This window comes from Corythoichthys intestinalis, chromosome 16 (assembly GCF_030265065.1).
Source record: "Corythoichthys intestinalis isolate RoL2023-P3 chromosome 16, ASM3026506v1, whole genome shotgun sequence".
Taxonomy (NCBI): Eukaryota; Metazoa; Chordata; class Actinopteri; order Syngnathiformes; family Syngnathidae; genus Corythoichthys; species Corythoichthys intestinalis.
This window is the reverse complement of record NC_080410.1, coordinates 42,930,524-42,953,885: the sequence shown is the minus strand read 5'-3', so window position 1 is coordinate 42,953,885 and position 23,362 is coordinate 42,930,524. Positions and strand designations below refer to the sequence as shown.

At 39.8% G+C, this 23,362-nt stretch overlaps 1 protein-coding gene across 3 annotated transcripts in view; it reads left to right on the top strand.

Moving 5' to 3' along the window:
• LOC130904874 (adhesion G protein-coupled receptor E2) overlaps nt 1-20,190 on the top strand; it is a 57,384-nt gene extending 37,194 nt beyond the window's left edge. For all 3 annotated transcript variants that reach the window (XM_057817961.1, XM_057817962.1, XM_057817960.1), the window contains 11 exons: nt 4,854-5,007; nt 5,078-5,200; nt 5,283-5,473; nt 6,609-6,773; nt 6,844-7,038; nt 7,168-7,385; nt 7,458-7,518; nt 8,877-8,968; nt 9,054-9,222; nt 12,271-12,363; nt 19,543-20,190. In XM_057817961.1, coding sequence (XP_057673944.1) covers nt 4,854-5,007; nt 5,078-5,200; nt 5,283-5,473; nt 6,609-6,773; nt 6,844-7,038; nt 7,168-7,385; nt 7,458-7,518; nt 8,877-8,968; nt 9,054-9,222; nt 12,271-12,363; nt 19,543-19,584 — 1,503 coding nt within the window. In that variant the 3' untranslated portion in view covers nt 19,585-20,190. The remainder of the gene's footprint in view (nt 1-4,853; nt 5,008-5,077; nt 5,201-5,282; nt 5,474-6,608; nt 6,774-6,843; nt 7,039-7,167; nt 7,386-7,457; nt 7,519-8,876; nt 8,969-9,053; nt 9,223-12,270; nt 12,364-19,542) is intronic.
• Nucleotides 20,191-23,362: the final 3,172 nt, after the last annotated feature.

Below are 23,362 nucleotides of genomic sequence, written 5' to 3'. Positions count from 1 at the left end.
AAAACCGCATTCGGAATTTAGTCAAAAGGCATCGAAACGATGCTATATGCATCTCTCAACTGTCCAAGGGCGAAAAAGGGCAGGAATTTAGAAAAAACGTGCAGAGCCCGCGTGGTTGCGTCAGACAATGGCTTTCTCCCCAGGCTCCGTCGAAGGATCTTGCTGAAAATGCGTCGACTGGGATTTTTAACGACATTCACTACAGGTAAGCCACACGCACGCCTTTACTACAAGGTTAATTGTTATTAACTTATGCTCAAAAAATTCTTATTTAAACTAGTGTTGTAACGATACCATTTTTTAGCCCAGATATCAATACCACTTTGTTATAAAATGTATATAGTGTACAGTGTGTCGAAAGTGAATCCAGTATAACTTTTTATTGCATACCAGTTATGGGTGACAATGGTTAAATAAACCTTTTGGCTCAAGAACATCAAGCTGTAGTCAATAAAAGCCCTGATACTGACGTGGCAGTGATTGCTGTAAGTCTGCAGATAGATTTACAGTGTAAATTGCATTTTTTCACAGGAGGAGGCAACAGAACGAGGACTGACGTCTCTAAGGTCTCTGCAGCTCCTGGCACTAGTGTGTGTTCAGCACTCATTGGCATCCATACATTCACAGGTTGTGACTCTGCTTGTGCCTTTCATGGCAAAGGCAAAAAAAACCTTTTCTTTTGCACGTCATAAAAAAGAATACCTGACTGGGTTTGCAAAGCTGGGCAGCAGTTTTAAACTTGACCTACAAACATTTAACACGTTGTGTAAATACGTGTGCCACCTGTTTGGCCAGTCATGTGCCAAAAATGATGCCAAATGCAGATCTTTCTGTATAGCCTCGTCAGCCTTGCCAGAACATTCTATTCCCCCCAAAACTGATGCTCTGTACCAACATTGCAGGACAGCAAACTATCAAGCAGCAATTATGAAACGTTGTCTGACAGTTAAAATGTGTGCCCCTTCACCCATTGGGAATGGGTGGGACATTGAGGATGGGCAGTTGGCAGTGACATGGATGACTAAAAATCCTGCCCCTGATACTGTTTTGCAAGTAGTCAACTGTAGTTGAAAGGCAACCAATTGTGACATGGGAAGATGTTCCTGTATGTCTGCAAAACTTAAACTTAAATTTATATCGGTGCCAAGCATGTGAGAATGTTTCCAAAGAAACAGAAGACACTTGGATGGGATGATGACTTTGAGTAAAGCGATTTTGAGGAGTAATGTTGTCATGTACAGTTTTACTATTCTTTTATTTTTATTTATTTTTTTTTCGTTTTTCAATATTTGTATGTGTAATGTGTATTTTTATAGTATGAGACACTTCCATGTTTAAATAAATGTGTACCAACAGTACCATACTTCAATGATTCCAAACTTTTGTGTATATACAGTGTGATTAAAAAAGGCTGTGCCAAAATCAAAATGCCATGTCAAAAATGAAAAACATAAAAAAAAAAACTACCTTGGACAGATGTAGGAAGTAACTAAGTTTAATTTCATGTTTTCATAGTACTCAAATATGGCCATCACCAGCAGCATGGACAACATCAAGTTGACATGAGAATTCCTCCCTCCCGCGTTGATTGCGTCTGTTATGTAATCTTTCATGTCATCAATATTTGCTGGAAGTGGTGGAACATACACTTAGTGTATAACATACGTTATGTGCCATAAAGATGGATAACGAACTTTGTCTTTAACATACCAACACGTCCAGCAAGTACTGATGATGCGAAATATCGAACAACAGTTGCAATCAAGACAATAACTGCGACATGCACACGTTTGAGAGGAATTCTCATCGTGGCTTGATTTTGTCCGTGCTGCTGGGTGTGCTCACATTTGAGCACTTGTGAAACATGAAATAAAACTTGGAAGTTATCTTCAACACATGTCCATCACTTCTTTTGTGATGTCTTTCATTTTTTAAGTATCACGTTATGATTTTGGCACATTATATTTTTGATCACCCTGTAATTTTTTGGTCTTATTCCATTTTTGCCATGATTCACATTTAGGAGGGTGTGGTAGCAATTGGGTTGATTTTCAGCTATTTATAATCATGGCGTGCATTTTTTATTTTATATATTTCATTGCATAGTAGGTTGTGATATTTTTAATATGACACATAAGCCTTTAGCTTAATTCAATATATATTTCATTGTGCTGGGTGCAAATCATTAATGTTGAAGTGTTTCCTTCAAGAAATTAGCTACATTTTTCATTCTGAATTCACCTATGTGTATACTAAGGCACCAATACTTGTTTCAAATGTTTGGTAGATGTGTTTATGACATTTGATAAAGATTTTGTGTTGCCAGAATTAATATAACACCGAAAACAAGCAAAAACAGCAACACTAGATCTGTATTTTTGTGTATTCACATCAAGATACATTTCTGGCTGGTGACTAAGTTAGGAGGGTATTGTCTTTGAAAAAAATCCATTTTCTAAGCACTTTTTCCATGGTCCCAATAAAGCCATATTTCCACAAGCTTGTCCATTCGCAGCACTTCCTGGTCAACTCTAATCTTTTAATGGACGACGGTCTCACAGAAGAAGTTGCAGCTGTCAGTGAAGGGTGTTTCAGTTCTGAAAAACACGCACACACACATAAACCATGTGAGAACTGTTTCATCCATATCATATTTACATAATCTTCCAATCCAAATTATATAGGCTTGTCCATTCTGCCATTTTTTCCTGAATAAAATTATCAAATAGGTTTTTGGAACTACGGTTAAACAGACTAAATACTATGTTATTTGTCAATCTAAACTTTTTGCTCAAAGTTAACAATCTAACATCATAATAATGACCGCTACAGCCCAGAACTCACATTGCAAGTCTTAACTTCAATTGTGATCTGACCAGAAGCCCACAACTCCCATAGTTATTCACAACAAAAGGCGTGTGTGTGGCTTACCTGTAGTCAATGTCGTTAAAAATCCCAGTCGACGCATTTTCAGCAAGATCCTTCGACGGAGCCTGGAGAGAAAGCCATTGTCTGACGCAACCACGCGGGCTCTGCACGTTTTTTCTAAATTCCTGCCCTTTTTCGCCCTTGGACAGTTGAGAGATGCATATAGCATCGTTTCGATGCCTTTTGACTAAATTCCGAATGCGGTTTTCTTATCTTTGGTTCATCTTCGCTCGTGTCGTAGCTTGACACGGTCGCCGCCATATTGTTTGTTTTCGAAGTGCATAGCAACAGTCCTCGTCTCCTATTGGTGCACGTGACCTAAAATGGCTTCACACACTGACGATACGACTCCGCCGTATCAATATCACTGCGCCACGGGGGAAAAAAAGACCGACACGAAAACGCTAATTACTAAAAAATGACTGGAAACCGTGAGTAGAACTTTTTTTTTGGTAGTAATTAGCAACGTCTGTAAATTACAATGCAGAAGTCATGTAGATCCATTTCAGTGGAACGAAATCCATTTTCTAAGCACTTTTTCCATGGTGCCAATACAGCCTATGAGGATAAGCCTGAGAATGCTCAGTTTTCTCTGTTACAAGTGAGCAATATTTCAACATTGCTTACACGGCCAAGAGAGAGTCGGGGAAAACTGCCCATATGTGTGTGACGTGCACGGACAGTGCATGCATGCTATCGATCCATATAAACTTTGAATATAAGCCTAAACGGGGATTATTTATGTCTGTTATTTGTGTCCTCCTTTTGAAAAGCAAAACATGATATCCCTGGAATGACGGATGACGTGTGTCATTTGTTTTGATGCTTCTGCGCATGCGGCTCTTCTTGCTTAGCGCGTGTCGGACTGCGAATTAGTGCGCATGCGTAATACTTGAACGGGCCCAATGGATAAAAGCAGTCTGAACGGGCACGCCAAAAAAACGGATATGACAAAAAATCGGATTCGTGCATTAAGACCTGTAGTATGAACGTAGCCTAAGTGGGTCTGGCGTGCCACGAAAGATGCGCATGCTGAAAAGCACCTCATACCCACTGTTAAGTATGGGGGTGGGTCAGTGATGCTGTGGGGCTGTTTCGCTTCCAAAGGCCCTGGGAACCTTGTTAGGGTGCATGGCATCATGAATCCTTTGAAATACCAGGACATTTTAAATCAAAATCTGTTGCCCTCTGCCCGAAAGCTGAAGATGGGTCGTCACTGGGTCTTTCAGCAAGACAATGACCCTAAACATATGTCCAAATCTAAACAGAAATGGTTCACCAGACACAAAATCAAGCTCCTCCCATGGCCATCTCAGTCCCCAGACCTTGTTTTGTTGGCAAAAGGGGGTTGTACAAAGTATTAACACAAGGGGTGCTAATAATTGTGACACACATTATTTGATGTCAAATAATTTTTTTTTTATGTGGGATTTTTTCCCCACTGAATGAATGCACTTGTATTGAAGGTTGGATTTTTCTCTTTTTTCCCATTAAGGTCCCATATTATTTGAATAAAAAATATATATATTAGAAGCTAAAAAACAACAAAATGATCTTTTTCAGGGGTGCCAATAGTTATGGAGGGCACTGTATCTATACATATATCTATTCATCTATACATCTATCTATCAATACATCTGTACATCCATACATCTGTCTGTACATCTATACATCCAGACATCTACTTTGAATTTAAGTTATTAAAATGGATTAGACGTCTGTTGCCGTCAAAAAGTTAAATTGTAGAACATACTTTATACCTGTTTTGTACTCAGAAAATGCTCCCAAAACAACATCAGTCAATTTCAGTAACAACCAATCAAAGTGGCTCCTGTCATTCCCTTTAATTAATTGTCTCACATTAAATAGGTGCATTCTTTGTGCAAATACTTTAAATTTACCCAAAAATTATTCCAAATTGGCAGAAATTTCTGGCGATCATTGACCTGATTTTGGCCACTAAAACCCTTAACGACAACAGAAAGGTTTCAGTCTTCCTGAACTTGGCGGAGAGCGCGCTGAGACTGATGGGACCTCTCATCAAAGCCCCAACAATGAGGAGATTTGCTAAATACACAGGTAAACACTGAAGTATATATAATCGTATAAAACAAGGCCTTCAAATCAACATCGCTTAATTGTCATTTAGAACTGGACCTACTTTCATACAAAAAACCCACGTCACCCCAAGGAGTACTGCAATTAATAACTAACGCAGTCACGTTGAAGATGCAGTTGGAAACGGTTGCAGGAGATCCTTCCCAGTATCCAGGTGGGGATCAGCTAATTCAACAAATGACCCATTTTGAAAAGACGTCTGCCTGATCGTTGCGCTCACATTGTCACTGCGACAGGCTTCGCGAGCGCGGCCTTGCTCAGCTACGCAAACCTGGAGACCTTCACCGACGGCTTTTACGGCGGGATGAATCCACGAGACGACCAAAGATTGGTCATCAACTCCAAAGTAGCGACTGTCTCCGTCACAAACACTAACACCAATCATCTGAGAGATCCGGTCGAGCTAGGTTTTTACCACCTGAAAAAGGTCAGCAATAACTCGTAAATCAATGACTAACGCTGAAAAATTGGATGCCTATCACCGTCAGTGGTGCTAAAACATGAACATTCATTACAGCATGTTTTTAAATTATATAAATTCAAAGAAGTGTGCTCTAAGTTGCCTATTAAAAGTGACTACAATTAATTTCCATACAAGCATCCTGCTGTTCAGTGTTGTTTTTGGCAGCCCTTTTCATTTTCGTCTTTGTCTTTTAAATGAAAATACTTTTTAGTCTTTGTCATATTTTAGGTAATTCAAAATGTGCTCGTCTTCGTCTAGTTTGAGTAAACGAAAACGCAGACAAATTTCACCTAGTTATAGCAAACAATTCTTAAAATGTTTTTGTCTATAAACTTCAAAAGTTTTAGTCCATATATAAATCCATTGATAAAGATAAAATATTTCCAACAATTTCGAATGAACATTGAGAGACAGCCATATAATTGTAGAGTCTACAAGGACATCAACGTCTTCATGATAATATACATTCAGCAGGAAAACAGCACTTTATTTGGAATGAATTAAACTCACCTGGATGCTATGAACTGGTAGTAAAAAGTTTGTGAAGACAACGAGTCACCGTGCAAGGTGCTTATGCATACTGTATACTTCATAATGATTGACAGGTCAGATTCCCCATTCACTGTGTCACGCCTTCCTGAAGTGGGCCGTCCAACACTCCGCTTCATTTATTAGCAGCGATCTAAAGCCGGAACTAGGTTGAAAAAGTACGAAAGCTGTACCGCATACAAACAGGAAGGATTGTCTCAGAAGTGATTGAGACAAAATATTAAATGTTATGGTTCACTTAATTATTTCCCTTCCTTCTGTCATTGTTTGCATACTATCCTCATTTAAATATGAAAAATGTTTGAGTGATTTTAGTTAAAGTAGTCAGTTTTTCATCTGTGTGATTTTGACAAAGATACATTTGATGATGATTTTATGCAGAAATGTAAGAAATTCTAAAAGTTTCAGATACTTTTTAATACCACTGTATGTAAGGCTAAAACATCATATTACCATTTGTTGGCCCGACTCCCTACATTGCATTGCATCCCACCAAAAAATATTACATACACTGTGATCCACTGTTAATGCTCATATTGTCGTCTTGCAGGTAAACGACTCCCACCACGTATGTGTGTTCTGGGACACCTCCCAGGGGGCAGGGAGCTGGTCTGCTGACGGCTGCACGGCGGTGAAGTCCGACTCTGAATCCACCGTGTGCTCGTGCAACCACTTGAGCACATTTGCCGTGCTCATGGCCCTCTATGACGTCGAGGTACACTTCACAATAAGTTGGGCAAGTACTGAAAAAAAGGTCTCTTCTAGCGTTATTCTCCTCTGGACAGGAGATTTTCGAGTTGCAGCTCTTGACCTCGTTGGGATTGTCCCTCTCCCTGATTTGCCTGCTCATCTGCATCCTGACCTTCTCGCTCGTCCGCTCCATCCAAAGCACGCGCACCACCATCCATTTGCATCTGTGCATCAGCCTGTTTGTCGTCGCCTTCGTTTTCCTCGTGGGGATCACTCGTACAGAGAATCAGGTGATCGACCTTTTATAGGACATTCGTTAGCCGACATTGACGTCGCTAGACCATCGTCTTGACGGACCCGCGAAAGTGTGGAGGGGCCTCTGAATAATTGAGATCCAAAACTCTTGGTTTGTCATTTAGAGCGCCTGTGCGACGATCGCCGGCCTGCTGCATTTCTTCTTCCTGGCCGCGTTCTGCTGGATGTGCTTGGAAGGCATACAGCTCTTCCGGATGGTCATCCTGGTCTTCAACACCAACTTTCGGACCTCCTACATGATGACGGTCGGCTATGGCATCCCGGCCATGATTGTCGCCATCTCAGCTTCGGTCAACCCTAGAGGATACGGCACCCCAAGATAGTAAGTTATGGTTATTGTGGTGGTTTTCAATTAGGGTCACCATGCAACTGACTTTTAAATGTGTGTTTGCAGTTGCTGGTTGAACGTGAAATTCATCTGGAGCTTTTTGGGCCCAGCTTGTGCCATAATTGCTGTAAGTAAAATGATAAGAAAACAATCAATGTCTCAAACGTGTGTTTTTAACAGAGACCTATTTTACTTACGAGGTTCGACTTCATTTGCAGAAATAGACAGACTCAGACTAAGAGCGTGTTAAATCCCTGAATTCTTTATAGATATAGACGTAAAACAGCCTCGATTCTTGGTTAAAAGTACAAAAAATGGGCAGTTAGCATTTATTTTATGTAAATATGTCAAATGTGCTGCTAGTCTTTAAGCCACTGTGGCACCGCCTTATCACCACAAAGAGCTTTTTACGTTGAAAATTCTTGTGAATAAATGCGTAAATCCTTGAATTCTTTATACATATGGATTTAAAACTTAAACAGTCTTGATTCTTGGTTCAAAGCAAAAAAAACGGGCAGTTAGCATTTATTTTACTTAAATATGTCGAATGTGCTGCTAGTCTTTATGCCTCTGTGGCACCACCTTATCACCACAAAGAGCTTTTTACGTTGTAAATTCTTGTGAATAAATGCATAAATCCCTGAATTCTTTATACATATGGATGTAAAACAGTCTCAATTCTTTGTTAAAAGAGCAAAGAACTGGGAAGTTAGCATTTATTTTACGTTAACACGTCAAATGTGCTGCTAGTCTATAAGCCACTGTGGCGCCGCCTTATCACCACAAAGAGCTTTTTACGTTAAAAAATTCTTGTGAATAAATGCTTAAATCCCTGAATTCTTTTTAGATATGGACGTAAAATTCTTGATTCTTGGTTAAAAGCAAAAAACCGGGCAGTTGGCATTTATATTGCGTATGTATTGCGAAACCACCAATGCCGTAGTGGTTAATTTCTCCCATTGATTTTTTTTTTCAAGTTTTAAAATGCTTGCATGGTACGAAAAATACCTTGAATCCTCGAACAAATCACTCCTGAGACAATCCTTCCTGTTTGTATGCGGTACAGCTTTCGTACTTCTCCAACCTAAATCCAGTGTTGGATCGCTGCATGTGTTTGAAAATAACTGCGACCGACTGAAGCGGAGTGTGGGACGGCCCCCTACTTGAAGGCATGGCGCAGTGTCTGGGGAATTTGTCCCATCAATATCATTATGAAGTCTATAATTTAAGTGTTAAAATTACTCTGATACACCTCCACTCCCATTGCTCGAATGGTTGTTGCCTGCAGAAAATTTTCCATTAACACTACCCCCGCCCCACATATCAGACGATCATATTGAAAGGCCTGCAAAAGTGTGGAGGAGCCCGCGAATAATAATCCCCTAGGACTCCCACCCATTGGACGTTCACCCATTTTTACTTATCACACCCAGGCCTTGTTCACATTCGACACTCTTTGTTAACATGACACTTTTTGTTTTCCAGATTAACATTTTCTTCTTTGTCATCACCGTTTGGAAGTTGGCACAGAAGTTTTCAAGTCTAAACCCTGACCTGAACACCTTACAAAAAATTCAGTAAGTCAGTGTAAAAAATGCTAAAGTCGGTCCTATAGGCTCCATACTGATTTCACTTCCTATGCTCCTCTGCCGCCCCCTGCAGAGCATTTACCGTCACGGCAGTGGCCCAGCTCTGTGTACTGGGCACCACGTGGATTTTTGGCTGCTTCCAATTTGATAAGAGCACCGTGATAATGTCTTATCTTTTCACCATCTTTGCCAGCCTTCAGGGGGTCATGTTGTTTGTGATGCACTGTTTGTTCTCCAAGCAGGTCAGTCATTGCATAAAAAGGGTTCAATGTCCGTTGGGTTGGTTGTCACACTTGCCATAACTCGACCACCAGATGGCGGTGTTGTACAATATCAGTATTGATGACCATAATTGTGCCGAGAAAAAAAAAATCCATGTTTTTACTGTAAAGGACTGATTTAAGGTAATTACTTTTTTTATAGGGGTCAATTAATAAAACTAAGGTCTTCACTCTTCTTTTTATGGGTCTTTACACAATTAATTTCTAAAAAAGAAAGTGTGACCGCTGAAAAGTATAAGGACAAAACTAAAGTTTTGATTCACATTTTCTCGCTACCAGTGAAATGCTAGCTGTTAGCTTAGAATTAAGCCCTCCAAAAAGTTGCAGTTGATTGTCACACCATTAACAGTTAAAAAAAATTTCAAATTATTTAATATTTGTTAGTCATGCAACATTATAAATTTTTAAAAAGATAATTAATTACAAAGAAGTTATCATTTTAATGACCGTAATTTTTGGACTATAAGCTACTTTTTACCTTCATTTTAAATCCTGCGGCTGACAATCCAGTGCGGCTTATTTGTTGATTTAGTTGGGTTAATAGGTAATACTTAAATTGACAACGGTGTCATGAGACAGGTGTTGTAAATAACAGCGTTAGAATATAACGGCGTTTCTAAAGGCGTTATTTTTTTAGGAGTGAGTAATCTAATTAATTACTTTTCTCATCTTTTATTTATTTTATTTATTTATTTATTTATTTATTCATTTTCCCTTCAGGCATGACAAATCCAAACAAACATACAGCATTTATATGTGTTTACAATTAATTCAACCCAAAAAGAAAAGGGCAGACGGGAGAAGCCGAAGTTTATTGAAACCCGCCCCCCGTATACCATATAGGATGCAGAAAATATCGAATAACAAGTTTTGACATTCAGATTTCGTAGTGATTACAAGTTTTGTTTTTTTGTTTTTTTTTTAATAACCATCCCCTCTGATTGTTTATTTTCCCAATAGTCCATTGTCGATCGTGGCAATGTGCTCGTTATGTTGATTAGATCCAGTAGATTAGTTCATAATTCAGTAGTTAGTTCGATCCAGAAGATAGGGAATAGCTGAGGACCGATGGTAGGTCGTGTCCGCCACCCTCCTTTTGTCGACTTAATCCTCGTCGCAGTTTTCATTCCTTGCTCACTCCTGACGAACATTCATCTCAAGGTTGCGCAGCTTCGTAGTAAGTTGCATCGCCATTCTGGTTGTGGACTCAGGGCCTGGGGGACTGGTGTTGCTAGGTTGCACTGGGCAACGCCGTTACCGTTACTGAGGATGGAAAGGCGTGCGTTACTATGCGGTACTATGTTGGTTGAATGACGCGAGAAAAGTCGGAGGGAGACGGAATCACGGAGACGACAGAGCAGGAGTGGGGAAGAGGCAAGGGAGTTGTGATGCCATTGCAAACGCGATGCTAGGTGGCTCCAATAATACCTGACTGTAGCCGATAGCTTACAAACTATGCCCACATGGTGCTACGGTAGATATCACGTTGGCCTATACAGTATATAGAACTAGATGCAAAATGACAGACACGGCGGCGTTAGCATCATGTATAGAGAACTAGAAGCGTTAGTAAACAGCTGCCATCTTGAAGCAGTAGACTTCTCAGGAAGGCTGTGTTGTAGAGAACCTTCCTTGCGAACCTAAGTAACTTTTTATCTATAATACTCCTAAATCGGCAAAATCTTGACTTGAATCTATCTTTAAATGATGAAACAGTTTTAAAACTTTCACATGTCTCAAGTAGACCCCTAAACCCCTGTGTCTAGTTAAATTTAGGGTAAAGAATTTGGCTAGGGCCAATTGTCCCAAAAACCCTTTAAACTTCACATAGTGTGACCTATGTTTTTTTTTTTGTTTTTTTTTGTTTTTTTTAGAAAGAAAAAAACATGAAAATTATCACCAGTTACTTTGCCAAGTAACAAATTACCCTTGCATTCAGGTAACTGAGTTACTAACACAATTACTCTTACATTAGTTAGTTACTAATGCGATTACTTTTTGGGAGAAGTAATTTGTTACTGTAATTAATTACTTTTTTAAAGTAAGAATAACAACACTGCATACGTGCATCATAATTATGACATGACACTATCATGGGCATTACTGTATTCTTATGACAGATGTCATTAAGTGTCATCCTGCAAATTATGTTACTAACTCCATTTATGTCCAGCTCGGATCTTTTACATCCATTCAAAAGTGAGATCATTTGCTGGATAACATTAAAATACATCTGTTATAAGCATTCATTAATGCTCGTGACAGTGTCATGTCATAGTTATGATTGTCTAATGACAGTCTTATGGTGCCACTGTAAAAGAAAGTGTTAACAAATACCATAACTAGCAATTAATGAAACAACTAGAACAGTAACTGAAGAAATAATTAGCACAGAACATGAATTTTGATTGTTATTTACATCTGTAGCACTGCATTGCATGCTAGAAGGCATGTTGGACAACAACAGTGTTGACAGCAGGTGGCAGCGGAGGTTGCCTATTAAACCCAAGGGAGCAGGGATAACCAAATGAAGCTTTTGAAGCAATGAAGCTTTGCAGCCAATTGGTTCAAAGCTTCATGGTGGTTCATTTGGTCTTATGACAGTCGTATGATGCCGCTATCAAATAAAGTGTTAACGGTTAATAATATTTGGTGTAAATATCCCATAATAAACTGAGTACAGCTGTGTCTTATCTCTGAACAAATGACGTTTTCGTGTCAAATTTGGTGGGTTGCGGCTTATAGTCAGGTGCGCCTTATAGTGCGAAAAATACGGTATAAGTGACAACCAAACTCAACACAAACTGTCAAGCCGACTCTGACAGATAATTCATCACGGTAAAAAAATAATAATAATAACACTAATAAATAAATCCAAGCCAGGATATGAAGCTTCTCTTTAACAAATGGTTATAAACTGCACACGAAAGAGTGAAAAATGTGACAACCAACCCCTTCATTCAAAGCCCAAAGAGCGACATTTCAAACGTGTTTCTTTTTTTATTTTAGGTGAGGGACGAGTACAGAAATTTCCTGTCCAGGTTCAGCGTACCGTCAAAGAAAACCTGCGCTGAGGTCAACTTGCTGACCGGCATACAGCATGTAAGAATTTCAATTTAAATCCCCTAGAATTCAATCAAAATGTCTGCTTCAAACCAAAATAGACGAATTATTCAATTACAAGCTTTGAGACTTGACAGAATATCGAAGTGATTCCTAAGCCATAGACTTAATTACAGTTGACGGAACACGGGCCACGTGGGCGATCCGTAGGTGGCCTATTTTCAAAAACTTCAAATACCTCCCTTAGGCACATATGAGTCTCCATGAGCAGCGGCATCAAAACATTTAAAGTCGTTCCCTCATAAAATCCCGATTATTATTTGTTTAAGTATAACAAAATTTAAAATGGCTATAAAATTCTCATATTTTACGCTAGATGCACAAAAATCACCAAATGCAGAGAATATCACCTATATTTTCAGAATCAATAGCAATATGTAACATATCATATTAAGTTTTTTCCTTAAATAGCGACTTAAATTGTTTTTTATTTAGTGCAATTTTGACATACGTTTTGAACAGCTAGTAAATCACTCGATTTACACATTGGAAACTTAACACTTGAGGAAAGCATGCAGAATCATCTTAATTTTGTTCAACAGAAGCTAATTTTGCATTTTTCTTTATATCATCACAACTTCTGATGTCACCATTTCCTCAGTACATCTTGCCGGCTGCCTGGCCCTCATCGTTTTCAGATATGAATTGTTACATAAAATAAAACACGTAAAAGCTGAATTTTTTTTTGTATGGACGCAGAAATGTCTAAATTACTAGTTTTTGCCAAAAAACGAGCAGTTGACCGAAAATTACCTGATTATTTGAATGTAAAGTTACGCTATTGTGTATGGATACAAAAGCCAACATGGTGGCCATCACAAAACAAAGAGCTTTTTAAGTTGAAAATCCTTAAATAAATGCGTAAATCCCGGAATTTCCACAGATATGAATATAAAACAGTCTAGATTATTGGTTTAAAGGAAAAAAATGGGCAGTTATCATTCATTTTACGTAAATATTTCAAGCTAAAGTTAGGCTATTTTTTTCCATTCATTTTTTTCACGACGTTTCAGAGTGCATGCATGGTGCTATACGCACTAAAACTTTCATCCTGTTTCCACCTAAATCTGGCGTTAGAACGCAGCGTTTGTTTGAGTTTATCGCAGTGAAAGCCACCACCACGCTCTGCCTGGCCCGGCCCCAGACAGGAAGCCGTGGCGCAATGTCAGTAGCACCTGTCTCGTCAACTGTAGTGAAGTCTATGCCTAAGCAAATAAGCTAAATCATTCCAATAAGTTAATCATTTAAATGTAAGGCTGCAACTAACGATTATTTAATAATGGATTAATCAGACAACTAATTAAACGATTAATCGGATAAATGTCGATTTTTTTTCAATTACCTTCACAATTTAACTTGAAGTTGTTTTAGGCATGTTGTAAGTAACAATGTAACACAAGTAACACAAATCAGACAAAAGTCCTTTTATAATGAATCCGTTTTCTTTATCAAAGTTGTTCATAAATACAATCCAAATCCAATTTCAAAGCACACTCTCTTGTATGACAATTTACAGTTTGAATGGGATTTCTTGTTGAAGGACTAACCTGTTATATGAATGGATTTATGTGTGTGGTTTCTCTTTAAAAAGAAATGTGACAACTTTGCTATCTAACAATACCTCAAGTGCTAATATGCTTCTTCAGAACACAATACAAACGGACATGTAAGACACTAATTAGCATACTCGTAAACTAGCTTAGCGCTTCGTGCTAAGTAGTAACGTCTCATCAACAAAGAACACTAACAATACAGTGTATCACAAAAGTGAGTACACCCTTCACATTTATTTAAGTATATCTTTTCATGGGAAAACACTGACAAAATGACACTTTGACACAATGAGAAGTAGTCCTTGTGCAACTTATATAATAGAGTTAATTTATTTTCCCCTCAAAATAACTTGAAATATAGCCATTAATATCTAAACCCCTGGCAACAACAGTGAGAACACCCCTATGAAAAGAACGTACATCCCTAAATGTCTAAATTGAGTATTGCTTGTCATTTTCCCTCCAAAATGTTGTTGCCAGGGGTTTAGATTCTAATGACTATATTTTGAGCGGAAAATAAATTAACTCTATTATATAAGCTACACACAGACTACCTTTAATTGTGTCAAAGTGTCATTTTGTCAGTGTTGTCCCATGAAAATATATACTTAAATATCTGCAGAAATGCAAGGGGTGTACTCACTTTTGCGATACACTGTGCAATTGGCTTCATTTACTCACCTCTTATATGGGCACACTGGATCTAACAACACTAAAGACCAAGGGTCCCCAAACTACGGCCCCTGAACAATACCAGAGAGAATTTTGATTTTTGTTTTATTTTTTTCCAATAGTGATATTTATTTCCTGGCTTTTTTCGATGAAGAACCCAGAGAGGGTTATTTGGTTATTATCTATTTAATAGTGGTTTTATTTTATTATATTACAGGGGTCCCCATCTGTCGGGCCGCGGACCGGTACCGGTCCGTGGCGCATTTGCTACAGGGCCGCACAGAAATAATAATTTATTAAAGACCGCATTCTGGCCGAATTAACCCTGTGCCCCTGTTTAAAACACCAATCTCCCTGTCTACTGGAGAGGTAATACTACAGGATAGATTAGAATTTCGTCATAGAAATCCATTGATTGGACTGCTAGCAGTTCATCTTGTTTTGTGTACAGTGCCTTGCAAAAGTATTCGGCCCCCTTGAATCTTGCAACCTTTCGCCACATTTCAGGCTTCAAACATAAAGATATGAAATTTAATTTTTTTGTCAAGAATCAACAACAAGTGGGACACAATCGTGAAGTGGAACAACATTTATTGGATAATTTAAACTTTTTTAACAAATAAAAAACTGAAAAGTGGGGCGTGCAATATTATTCGGCCCCTTTACTTTCAGTGCAGCAAACTCACTCCAGAAGTTCAGTGAGGATCTCTGAATGATCCAATGTTGTCCTAAATGACCGATGATGATAAATAGAATCCACCTGTGTGTAATCAAGTCTCCGTATAAATGCACCTGCTCTGTGATAGTCTCAGGGTTCTGTTTAAAGTGCAGAGAGCATTATGAAAACCAAGGACCACACCAGGCAGGTCCGAGATACTGTTGTGGAGAAGTTTAAAGCCGGTTTTGGATACCAAAAGATTTCCCAAGCTTTAAACATCTCAAGGAGCACTGTGCAAGCCATCATATTGAAATGGAAGGAGCATCAGACCACTGCAAATCTACCAAGACCCGGCCGTCCTTCCAAACTTTCTTCTCAAACAAGGAGAAAACTGATCAGAGATGCAGCCAAGAGGCCCATGATCACTCTGGATGAACTGCAGAGATCTACAGCTGAGGTGGGAGAGTCTGTCCATAGGACAACAATCAGTCGTACACTGCACAAATCTGGCCTTTATGGAAGAGTGGCAAGAAGAAAGCCATTTCTCAAAGATATCCATAAAAAGTCTCGTTTAAAGTTTGCCACAAGCCACCTGGGAGACACACCAAACATGTGGAAGAAGGTGCTCTGGTCAGATGAAACCAAAATTGAACTTTTGGCCACAATGCAAAACGATATGTTTGGCGTAAAATCAACACAGCTCATCACCCTGAACACACCATCCCCACTGTCAAACATGGTGGTAGCAGCATCATGGTTTGGGCCTGCTTTTCTTCAGCAGGGACAGGGAAGATGGTTAAAATTGACGGGAAGATGGATGCAGCCAAATACAGGAACATTCTGGAAGAAAACCTGTTGGTATCTGCACAAGACCTGAGACTGGGACGGAGATTTATCTTCCAACAGGACAATGATCCAAAACATAAAGCCAAATCTACAATGGAATGGTTCAAAAATAAACGTATCCAGGTGTTAGAATGGCCAAGTCAAAGTCCAGACCTGAATCCAATCGAGAATCTGTGGAAAGAGCTGAAGACTGCTGTTCACAAACACTCTCCATCCAACCTCACTGAGCTCGAGCTGTTTTGCAAGGAAGAATGGGCAAGAATGTCAGTCTCTCGATGTGCAAAACTGATAGAAACATACCCCAAGCGACTTGCAGCTGTAATTGGAGCAAAAGGTGGCACTACAAAGTATTAACGCAAGGGGGCCGAATAATATTGCACGCCCCACTTTTCAGTTTTTTATTTGTTAAAAAAGTTTCAATTATCCAATAAATTTTGTTCCACTTCACGATTGTGTCCCACTTGTTGTTGATTCTTGACAAAAAATTAAAATTTTATATCTTTATGTTTGAAGCCTGAAATGTGGCGAAAGGTTGCAAGGTTCAAGGGGGCCGAATACTTTTGCAAGGCACTGTATATAATATATCTATGGGCACTTGTCCTCGATAATAATAGTATTACAAACAGGGTACCCGCGGGTTATTAAAAGTATTAAAAAAGCATTGAATTTAGTTTTCCGTTATTAAAGGTATTAAAAGTATTAAATTAGCTGTCGTAAGTCTGGAATTTTTTCACCGAGGTTTTAATTTTGAAGAACATCGCAATGCAACCTAAATTACATCCATGACGAAGTTTTTTTTTTTTTTTTTTTTTTAAATCCATAACGAAAATGACGCGTAGAATTTTTACGATGCACTGCACTACAAATCATAATGCACCTCGTGCGTGCGCGCTGTTAGCATCATTAGCATCAACATAGACAACAGCAGGCAATCGCACAGTACTGTGTGCTAACGTAAGGAACTGCTCAGATGCTAGTTGTTATGTTCGACGAAAGCCTCAACAATACAACCAAGTACAAACAGTTGGACCAGCATGTGAGGCACTGGATCGGCGACCAAGTCCCATCCAGATACTTTGGGTCGCAGTTTATGGGTCATGCGAAGGCAGTGGACCTGCTTAACATTTCAAAGTAAGTTGCCAATTTCTCCAATTAAAATGTGTTAGATACAATAATGTATTTCTGCATGGTTTGCCTTTCGAATGAATGTGAATTTCGTAGTTTTAACTCAAGAGTTAGCCATGTTCAATGGGGTATTGGCAGGTGCACTAGCCTTAGCATGGATAAACCGGAGTCGTAGATCCACCATCACCCTCAGATACACAAGACGGTTGACACTATTATTGGAACGCGTGCGGGGTAACATTGATCTGAATAACATGGCATGGTGATAGGCAAATTATAATGTAGGTGATAGTAAAACACCTCCTGGTATTTTTAAATGTTTTTCTTGATTGAATAAGAGTATGGATTTTCTCTACCTGATTAAAAGAAATGTCTTCAATAGCTAACAAAGGATTAACATGTGTTTTGTATACTTCTTGTAATGTGATTAGAAAAAAATAATTACCAAGGGAAATGGTCATGTGTGGCTTTTTTATTTTGTGGTAATTAATGGTAAACTACTGCCATTTAGTGACTGTTTTTTAAACTTTCACTGCCAACTCCAAGCACTTTACAGTTAAGGTGACCAACTTGACAATCACCAACCTACCACCTTGACTAGGTCCTCTTAAAAACCAAACCTGTTGTATTGCAAATTTAATTTCTGAAGTTGCTTTACAAAAATAGTGTAAAATCCATTTTATCCTGGAAAAAAAAAATCTGAAAGACCTTATATTTAAATGTGTTTTAATTGCATCTTCAGTAAATGTGCATTCTTTTGTCAAACACACTTAGTAATTGAGGTTAAATTTGATGTTCAGTGCTTTATTTTTTTAATATGATTCAATATTATTTAAATAATGGGTGCGAGAAAAGTATTGATTTTCAGTTGAAATGGCATTAAAAAAGGTCTTAAAAGTCTTGAATTTAGATTTATCGATCCTGGGGGGACCCTGTACAAGGCCGCGGGCGCATCACATTTGTTCCCGGAAATAATTAGCCCCCACACGAGCAAAGATGACTGGAAAACAGACGTCTTTGGAGATATTTTTTATGGCGAAAAGGGCACCTGACGAGCCAGAAGATGAGCCTACAACTTCGAAGACCCACGAACTGTGAAGGAGTGAATTCGTGACCCGTTTGTGAATAAACCGAGTGATTCGAGCATGTCAGTGCAACAGGAGGATCAGCTTGTAGAGATCGCAAATGACGGCGACCTTAAACGTACATTTGAAACAACAACTCTACCGAGATTCTGGATTAAAGTCATTCCGAAATATCCTGACATCGCTACGAGAGCATTGAAAACCTTGCTACAATTTCCAACATCGTATCTTTGTGAAGCTTAATTAATGCTTAACGACAAGGCGAAGTCGTTAATGGTGAGAGAGCGGTGTGCAGTTGTTGTGTGCAGCGAACATGGCAGGATGTATCTGAGGAGAACTTTTCTACATGTCCTTCCATGATCCAAGTTAATATTCCTTTCTTTAAAGAAAGTTTGTAGTGTTTACTTTGGAATCACTGCATTTGCGGCCATGTTTAACGTTACGCGCATGCGCAGAACCGCATCGTTGCAATTTTTGATGGGTTGGGAAATTTGTCATAACACCGGTCCGTGAAAAAAAGACCCAAATAACACCGGTCCGTGGAGCAAAACCCCTGTTTTGGGGACCCCTGTTATGTTATATTATATTATATTATTTTATTTACTTTTGTTCCATAAAGAATCCAGAAAGGGTTATTTGATTGTGGCTTTCTGAAAAAAACAATAATTTTTTACATTTTTACTCCTGCAATCGTCACACTTTTTCTGTTACAAACTGACCCCGGCCTCTCATCAAAGAAGGGAAAAGTTATGTGGCCCTCACAGGAAAACGTTTGGGGACCCCTGCTAAAGACAATCTAACTCTTGACACTTAGTAATATTATTGATTCAGCAACCCAACAGCAGCTGCACTTGCAGCAGTGAACTCTCTCTCTCTTGCTATAATCATTGGTGCGCCTCACATTACACACAAACAAAGACCCAAATGGTGTGGCGGCAAAAATCGATTATCAAATAAATGAGTTGGCAACTCATTTATTCATTGATTTTAATCGATTTATTTAAATGACTTCGACTTCAAAATAAAACACTCAAAATCTTGCCGTGTAGAAACTGCCGTGTAGAAAAGGATAAAACCTCAACGATTGATTACGTGAAGGTGAAGCGTTTTCACGGCTCTGACAGGAGCCGCCCAGCCTTTGCTGATAATGAACGAGCAATAAAGTTGTCCAGCGGTGACTGATTGTCTTGTCTCTGTTCTTCCTGTCATCCATCCCAAGGCGTCCAGAAGCAGCCAGGACACGGGAGAGTCGCACACCTGAGGAGACAAACTCTCATTTCGATGTCGCTTGCAATCCACAAACGCCGGCCAACTGTCTGTCAGTTCTTTATGAATGTGCCAAAATATTAAAAGCGACTGACATGATGTCATTTAAATTCTTGAATTCTGTTGGCAAAACATGAGAAATTGATCTGATTAGGCTAAGGTGCAATATGTGTGGAAACCTGGATTCAAACTAAAAAGAAAATTTTTGTTTTGTCAGGTGCATCAATCCAGGTACTGTATGTTACTACCCCCAACAAGCTAAAATGTTGTATATATTTGTTATTTTTTCTGCAGTATGTTCGATGTATTTCTACTGCATGAATATTGTCATTAAAAACAGAGTATGTACAACTAGATTTCTTTGTCTATGTTGAAGTGCTTAGACACTGCTCCATTCAGTGTTCTGAAATGCAATGTATATTTGGTTTTATAAATGTAATAATTTAATAAATTAGAATTTTTTTCAAGTCTCTTTTCAGAATTTGTGTTTTAATATATGTGGATGTTTTTGTTTTGGAACAACACATTAAAGAATCAGACTAAAATCAAACTTTTTTAAATATGTACTTCCTAATATGAGATAGCATAGACACTGCTCCATTCAGTGCTCTGAAATGTAATGTATATTTGGTTTTATAAACGTAATAATTTAATACATGAGAATTTTTTCAAGTCTCTTTTCTGAATTTGTGTTTTAATATATGTGGATTTTTTTTGTTTTGGAACACCACATTAAAGAATCAGATTAAAATCGAACTTTTTTTTAATATGTACTTCCTAATATGAGATAGTCAAAAATATCTTCATATCATTACAAACATTTTCATTAGCGTCGTCCGATAATGACTTTCCAATCAATATCCCGATATTGTGCAACTCCAAAAATCTTATAACGATATCAAATCGATGCCAATATACGGTAGGTCTATGGCAGGGATAACAATGGTTTTTCTCCACTAGAGGGCACTCATGCTCTCTGGGCAGGTAATCAGTCATAGTGTTCTGAGTTTAAATTTGATGATTTTTGTGTCATCTTTTTGGCATAATACGGTCATGTAATAGGCTCAGCAACTCGACAGGGATTCCCAACCATTGGGTCGGGGACCGGTACCAGTTCGTGGCGCATTTGCTACTGAGCCGCAGAGAAATATGAAGTCATTTGCTGACGAGCACTATCCGGCCTGTGCCTCTTGACTAATCTGAGTAGAGATGTGCGTACGTCGCCCTCTAGTGGTTGGTCGAAATTACTGGGGTGTTTGCACACCTATTGCGGCTGGGCAGGCACGCCACCGAGTACTTTACTTGAACACCAAAAACACCTTCTCAAAAAAAAAAAAAAGCCGTATGTGTGCCACTAAGCCGCTGCATTACCCCCCCCCCACACACACACACACACACACACTCGAGTAAATAGTGAAAATTCTTCCACCAGGTTAATTGTGGAATTTTTTTTCTTATATATTTTTCTACTTTAATAATTAATTACACCCCTACCCCCACCCCTTGGCTATTTCGATCCATGTCTCTCTACTCTATAAGCGACCATATTTGCCCTTTCTCATCACAACTTGATCTAGAAAGGTACACATCTATAAGTTCTCGTTTTAATCTAAATGTAATATTTGCAATACGTCCCTTTATTTATTTTTTTATTTATTTTTAAACCTGTCCTGTTCAGCTGCTTGACACGGAGAATGGAAGTCTAAGTGCCCGGATGGTCTGAACACTTTTAATGTTTCACATTGAGAGTCTGACATACTCCCATTGTGATCATTCAATATACAGGTACCTTGTTTATTATGACAAAGCAGCGAACAGGAAGGGGTTATGGGGGAACAGAAGAAAAGAAACGCAAGAGAAGAAAGATAAACACAAACTACAAAAAGAAATACATTGAATATCTAGACCAATTACTAATATGTTGCTGCTATCGTCAGCTAGATTTAGTTCTGGTTGGCACCATGTGGGGGGCCGGTTGACACCATGTGGGGGGCCTGTTGACCAGAGAAAGAGGGGGATGGGGGTGGGGGAGTCTAGAAGCTAAATGATTGAAAGGGGTAGAGTGTACACAAATCAGCTCTGTGAACTAGAACCCAGTAATCGTGTGAATCCCTTGTGAGTGTAAGCCCGTTGGCGACCGACCCTATGCCTTCCCGTCGCCAATCCCGGCACCGGGACCCCCCACCCGAGCACGCACCATCACATCCAGCTGCACGTGAGCCCCACCAGGCGCGTGACAGCCACGCAGACAAGCGGGGACGCCGTGCAGGCACCAACCCAGGGCCACGGCCCCCACCCAGCCAGCCCGGGGAGGGAGGGCGGGGGGGGGGGGGTGTCAGCGCAGCCCATCCCTCCTCCCGTACAGCAAAGGAGCCATTGTCCCCCCCCCAGGATCCAGGGTGGTCCCCTGGGCCACCTGCGCACCCATCTCCCGGCCTTCAGGGATGGCAAGAGGGGACGCACCACCAACCCCACACCCACTTCCACCCCCGTCCGCCCACCCGGCCCACGAGCCGCAGCCCCCCAACCGGCACATCACGCCACAGGACCCCCAGCGGCCCACTAAGCCCAGGGTAGGGCAGGGTCCTCCGCCGGAGCAGGCAACACCCAGCCGATACACCTCAAGCCGTCCCTTTAATTCATTTTCTGTGATTCTGGTGTTTGAATCTGTTGAAATTCGCCTCCCCAGACAAGCCGCACGGAAACAGCGACAGCTGAACAAAGTGCCGCTCTGCCGATGCTGCCACCGCGCGCGCCAACTCGGTAGGCGGAACTTCGCGCGTTCATCTCTGATATTAACCCTTTGTACTGACTCCATGTTCCAAAAGTTTGAAAAAGACTTGCCGAAAGCAGGTTAACAATTTATTCGTCGACAATGGTCAAAAACAAGGTGAAAACAGACGACGGAGGGACAATTCTGGATCCAAAACAAGGCTACATGTTTCCGAGCAGCAAAATCTGTCTTATCTCAGTGTCCAGTGTTTTTTAAGTCCATGGGCCGGCCGAAGGTGTGTCCAGGCGTTGCTTTGGGATCATCCCTCTCTGGCCGGTTTCGGGCTGTTTAGGTTCGTGTGTGGATGGGATGTGGTTGGCACAGCGACCGACGCTGGTCTTGACGTCACAAGCGCCTGCTATCAACTTTGTTATCTGGGCTGGCACTACTTGTTTTAGGACAAAGCGCGCTGGTCTTTGTCCTTGTTCGTTTGTCGGGAGGACTGATTGCCAGAGTTGGTGCGTCAATCTTGCTCGTGGCGCACACGTTTTGGGCTTCTGTGATAAGATGCCGTTGTGTATCTATTCTGTTTCTTTAAATGATGGTGTGCTATTTATTTTACATTAGGTGTGTTAGAGTAGTGCAGTCCTACAATGAATATGAGAAATGATACTATTCCCTGATTGATTATATTACGTGTGTTCGAGTAATGCAAACAGTTAGACGGTGCCTATGAGAAACGGTACCATTTTTCCTTTTCCCCCTCATGAGCGCCAATAAGGTGATTCACTCTACTGTGTTCAAGGCCACTGAGTGGAGTCTGCCTAAACTATAGATAAATGAATGTGTTATACTAATGCCAACAATTATATTGTGTGTGCGAGAACAGTACCTTTTCCCTTCAAATCTTAGTGTGATAATATGGTAATTCCATTTGTATGTATTTTGTGGTAAAAATTAAATTTTCATGTTGTTCACGCTAGCCACCCTTGTTAAGTGTTCTGTCTTCTCTCTCTCTTCACAACGTTATTGAGAGAGAAAGAAATTAATCAAATCAAAT